This window comes from Balaenoptera physalus (genome assembly GCF_965194825.1).
Source record: "Balaenoptera physalus genome assembly, chromosome: 19".
NCBI classification, from domain to species: Eukaryota; Metazoa; Chordata; class Mammalia; order Artiodactyla; family Balaenopteridae; genus Balaenoptera; species Balaenoptera physalus.
The window spans coordinates 7,312,081-7,316,870 of NC_138900.1; the positions used below are offsets into that span (position 1 = coordinate 7,312,081).

General features: G+C 54.9%; 1 protein-coding gene and 1 long non-coding RNA gene across 2 annotated transcripts in view; both read left to right on the forward strand.

Moving 5' to 3' along the window:
* LOC309648015 overlaps positions 1-4,790 on the forward strand; it is a 114,461-nt gene that overhangs the window by 82,241 nt on the left and 27,430 nt on the right. The gene's annotated exons all lie outside the window — the stretch shown is intronic.
* Positions 230-4,661, forward strand: PTH2 (parathyroid hormone 2). Its single transcript, XM_082437172.1, has 3 exons — positions 230-841; positions 953-1,074; positions 1,573-4,661. Exons 2-3 carry the CDS (start codon positions 956-958, stop codon positions 1,745-1,747), a joined length of 294 nt encoding a protein of 97 aa, XP_082293298.1. The 5' UTR covers positions 230-841; positions 953-955; the 3' UTR covers positions 1,748-4,661.

The following is a 4,790-nucleotide window of genomic DNA, read 5'->3' on the forward strand; positions in this document are numbered from 1 at the left end:
AAGGGCTTGGACACATCCTCAGGGAAGTCAGGGTCCTTGTCTGTCTCTTTCCCCTCTTTGCAGTGTCTCTAAGACTTTCCTGATTTTGCCTGTCACTATACCTGCCTTCACTGCCCCTCCCCCCACACATACCCTTTGCTTTCTCTTACCAACCCCCTCCCGCCCCCCCCCCCCCACATTTCTCACTCTTTCTTTCTGGTTTTCTCACTGTCTGGATTCATCTCTGGACCTCTCTGTCCAGGCTGGCTGTCCTTCCATTTCCTGTCTTTCTGCGTGCTCTTTCCCTCATTCCTCCATCTCTAGCTGGCTCTCTTGGTCCCTTTCCCTCTCTTTTCTCTCTTCCTTCCTTTTCCCTTCTTTCTTCCTCTGTTGCTCCCTTTCTTCCTCTCTTTCCTTTTCTCTGTCATTCTGTCTTTGTCCTTCCCTGTCATGGTTACTTCATCTCTTTGTGTCTCTGCTTCTCCCCATCAGTCCCTCTTCTGTTGCTTCCCCCTGTCTCTCTTTCTCTCTCTGTGTCTCTGGCTTCTGCTCTGATGGTCCTTCCGCCGGTCTCTATTTTTATCCCTCTGACACACCCCCTGTGTCCACTTCTCTGTCTGTCTGTCTCTCCCCCTCCCAATTCTCTTCAGGTCCCAGCTCCTGGTCCCAATTAGTGGGTGGCCGCTAAGGCAGCGGCGGGGCCCCCACCCCCAGCTCCTCATTATCGCTGGCGGCTCCTAATGAGCCTGGGCGGGGGTTGACCTGGCGCCCCCAGCCCCCTGGTCTGCGTCACTGCCCGCTGCGGGGGTTGTGGAGGCGATATAAGGGGGCTGCCAGCCTCGCTGCCGGAACCCACTGCGCGGTAGGGGGCCCTGCAAACGGGCTGCAGGGGAGTGGGGGTGGATGGTGGGGCCGGGGTTCTGTTCTGGGCCAGGACGCGGGCCTCACTGAGCTCTCTCCTGTCTCTCCACAGGTGATGGAGACCCGCCAGGTACCCAGGAGCCCCCGGGCGCGACTGCTGCTGCTGCTGCTACTTGTGTCCTGGGGCCACCGCACCGCCTCAGGAGCCGCCCTGCCTCCCGCGGGGGTCTTCAGGTACGTAGGACATCCAGGTCTCCCAGGAAGGGTGGGGACTCAGAGAGGTGGGAAGAGACCCAAAGAGAAAGGGGAACAGAGACTCAGAAAGGGGGAACAGAGACCCAGAGAGAGGACAGAGATGGGGGGTGGACAGGGAATCAGCAAGACAAAGAGATACACAAGGATCTGAGAAAGGCTTTGAGAGACTTGAAAGGAGCCGAAGCAGGAACGGGTTTGTTCCTCGAGCAACGTTTACTGGGTCTTGGTGTGTGCCAGGCGCGCGCCGGGCGCTGGGGCCGGACAGGTGCATCAGACTCGGTCTCTGTACTCAGGAGGCTCCGAACCTGGTGAACACAGAGACGGAGACCCATACAGAGAAAGAGAGAGACAGGGGACAGAGACTGAGCCACTCCACAGACAGTGCAGTAACAGGGCTTCGAGTTAGACCGCGGGGAGGACAGTGGGCGGACGGCGGGCCCGGACACATGGAAACCGCCTCTTTCCATCTCCCGGCAGACTCCACACCCCCAGCCGGGCTTGGGCGGGTCCGGTCACCCCCCAGTCGCGGCGGAGCCTGGCGCTGGCGGACGACGCGGCCTTTCGGGAGCGCGCGCGGCTGCTGGCCGCCCTAGAGCGCCGCCACTGGCTGAACTCGTACATGCACAAGCTGCTGGTGCTGGACGCGCCCTGAACGCCCCGCCCGCCCCACCTTAATAAAGACCCTGCTGTGCGTCGGGACTGCGCCTCCTTCCTGTGCTTCGTGTGTGTGTGTGTGTAGTGGGAGGGTGTGTGTGTGTGTGTGTGTGCACGGGGGCGGGCCCTGCGTCCGCTATGCTGGCGTCTACCTCCAGTTCCCTCTCTCTTTTCTCATCTCCCACTCTACTCATCCTCTCTCTCTCTGCACTACCGCCCCAGCTCTGTCCTTTCCTCTCACTCTGTGCCTTTGTCCCTCTCCACTCGCATATCTGCTCCCACCCCACCCCCGACTCTGTCCCCTTCTCTTGTTCTTTGTAACCTCCCAGGTCTCTGTCCCCCTCTGAGTCACTGCCTCTTTCTCTGGCTCTCTGTTGCTCTCTGGGTATCTGTCCTTCTCTCTTGGAGTCTCTATACTTCTTTTTCACCCTCATGGCTTCCCGGCCTTCTGGGGAATCTCTGTCTCCTCTCTCGACTCTTCTTTCTGCCTAAAACTCTTCCTTCCATTCTTAATCACTTTCATTTTTCTCTGCCTGTCTCCTTCGTGTCTTTTTTTTCTTTCTTTCTTCTTTTAGGTCTCCGTCTCTCTCCCGGCTCTCATTTTCTCTGAATTTCTCTTTTTCCGCTCTCGCATCACTTCCCGACTTCTCTTTGGGCGCATTGGAAAGTTGGGGGGGGGCGGCGGTGGGGGTACTCTGGAGATGCATCTGCCATTCAAAACCGGGTTCCCCTAAACCTACTTGTGTGGTATTGGGAAGGGCTGCTAACCTTCCAGCCTCATTTTCCTCACCTATTTTGAGGATTAAACCAGATACACCATTAGAAGACTTAAGTACGCCCGTCTGGAAGCCAAACACATTATTAGAAAAGGGTTTCCAGGAATTCCCTGGTGATCCAGTGGTTAGGACTCGGCGCGTTCACTGCTGGGGTGAGTTCAATCCCTGGTCAGGGAACTAAGATCCCGAAAGCCACGGGGCCGCAGCCCCCCAAAATAAAATAAAAAACAGAAAAGGGTTTCCGCCTCTCTTGAAGCAGCCTGCAGCAGTTTCTTCAGGGTTTTCTAACTGCGCGCCTCCCGGGAGACCATTGGGGCGCCTGGGCGGGGCGGGAGGAGAGGAGAAAGGAGAAAGGCTTTAGGCTCCTGGAGGCACGGGACGGAGGCGGGGAAACACCTGGCCCACCGGTGAAGGAAGTAAGGAAGCAGCCAATCAGAATCTGCCTCTCCCTCGCTCTCTCGCTCTCTCTCTCTCTGGAGGCTCGGCCAGCCCTTCCGCCCCGCCCCTCAGTGGTGACCATAGCAACTCACTCCCTTAACTGGACTGCGAGGTTTCTGAACCTAGCTCCCGTGGCACAGCTCGCACGGACTGCGCTCTGATTGGTCTAGAGAAGAGAGTGGAGCTGGGCGAGTCGACGTGAGGACAGGGGGCGGGGCTGGCGCTTGGTGATTGGCAAGCTCTCCCGTAATTTGCATTTCCGATAGGCGGACCGCGCCCTAATTGGCCCTTAGGCTGTGGGGTGTGGCCTGTTTCCCTGTTATTCAGAAATACTGAACAATGAATAACTAACTGTATTTATTCCTTACAACTATGGGGAGTTGGCCAAATTTTACAAAGAAACATGGCTCTGAAAGTCAGGAATCATTTCCCCAAGTTGTCAGCGCTAGTGAAGGATAATTGGAACCCAAATCTGTGCAACTTCAGAAGTCTAGGCCATTCCACTACTCTCATGGAGAAAGAGAATTAAAATGTTATGAGCAGTTACTATATGCTGGGCACTCTTCCACATACCATTGTATTGGCTCTTTCAGCCTCACATCAACCCTGTGAGAAGCCTCATCCTCTGGTGATGGGCCTGGTAACTCTGTCTTGGCCTGTGCTCTTCCTATACTTCCTCCCCACGTCTTTTTTTTAATTATTTATTTAATTAATTAATTAGGCTGCGCAGGGTCTTATTTGTGGGAATCGTCGTTGCAGCATGCGGGATCTAGTTTCCTGACCAGGGATCGAAACTGGTTCCCCTGCGTTGGGAGCGGGGAGTCTTAACCACTGGACCACCAGGGAAGTCCCTCCTCCCAAATCTCTTGCCTAGCATTTGAGGCTTTTCACAAAATGGTGCCCAAACCCCTTCCCTTCTCACTCTACTCCCCTCTCCTCAGGAAATTTCAGCAATCCCCACACTTCAATCACCATCACAGCTAATAACATCCAGACCCCCATTTCCAGACTGAAAGCCCAATGCTCAGGGCTCCAGCCACTTCTTGGAACCCAGACACTCACTCCTCCCCACATGAGCTCAGAGTGTCCCCCCCAAGCCCACCCCTTCTCATGGGTTCTCCATGTTGGGAATGGCTCCACTGTCTACCAGTCACTGGGTCAGATGCAGGTGCAGTCCTTGCCCCTTCCCTCTTCATCCTCCTTCATAGCCTGTCAGTCCTGGCTCTGTCCTTCCTGCTCTGCCTCTTTCTGCTCTGCCCTTTTTTCCATCCATGCACCCAGCCCAGCTCAGGCCTCATGCTCTCTCACCTGGACCATGACCCCAGCCTTCTCCCCACCTCCTGCCTCCAGCCTCACTCCATTATTATTCATCCTCTATACAGGCTCAGAAGGTCTCTTTCCCACCCATAGTTGATTCTGCCCCTTCCCTGATCACAGCCCTTTCTTGGGCACTTGACAGTAGAGTTCAAGCTGGTGTTCAAAACCCTTAATGGGCTCTTGTCTACCTATCTTTTTTCTCACAACTCTAAAGCCTCAAATCCTTCCCTGGCTTTTTTTTTTTTTTTTTTTTTAAATCCAAGCAACATGGTGCTGCCTATGGCTTTCTACACACAGAGGTGCTTTCCAACCACCTGGTCTTCACACACTTTTTTCCCTCTGCCTGGAACACCCTCCCCCACCCCTGTTTACTGTAACCAACCTTACCCATCTTTCAAGACTAAATGCAGATGTCACCTATTTGGGAAGAAATCTCTAACCTCCCAGGCTGGGTTAGGTGCTTTTCCTGAGCTCTCACAGAGCCTGTAGCTACCTCTATCACTGTCCTGC

What these genes read in the sequence shown, in the direction of transcription:
- PTH2 (XM_082437172.1), top strand. Translation starts at nt 956, where the DNA reads ATGGAGACCCGCCAGGTACCCAGGAGCCCCCGGGCGCGACTGCTGCTG. An exon ending in CCTCCCGCGGGGGTCTTCAG is followed by an intron (nt 1,075 to 1,572) that starts GTACGTAGGACA and finishes ATCTCCCGGCAG; the next exon opens with ACTCCACACCCCCAGCCGGG.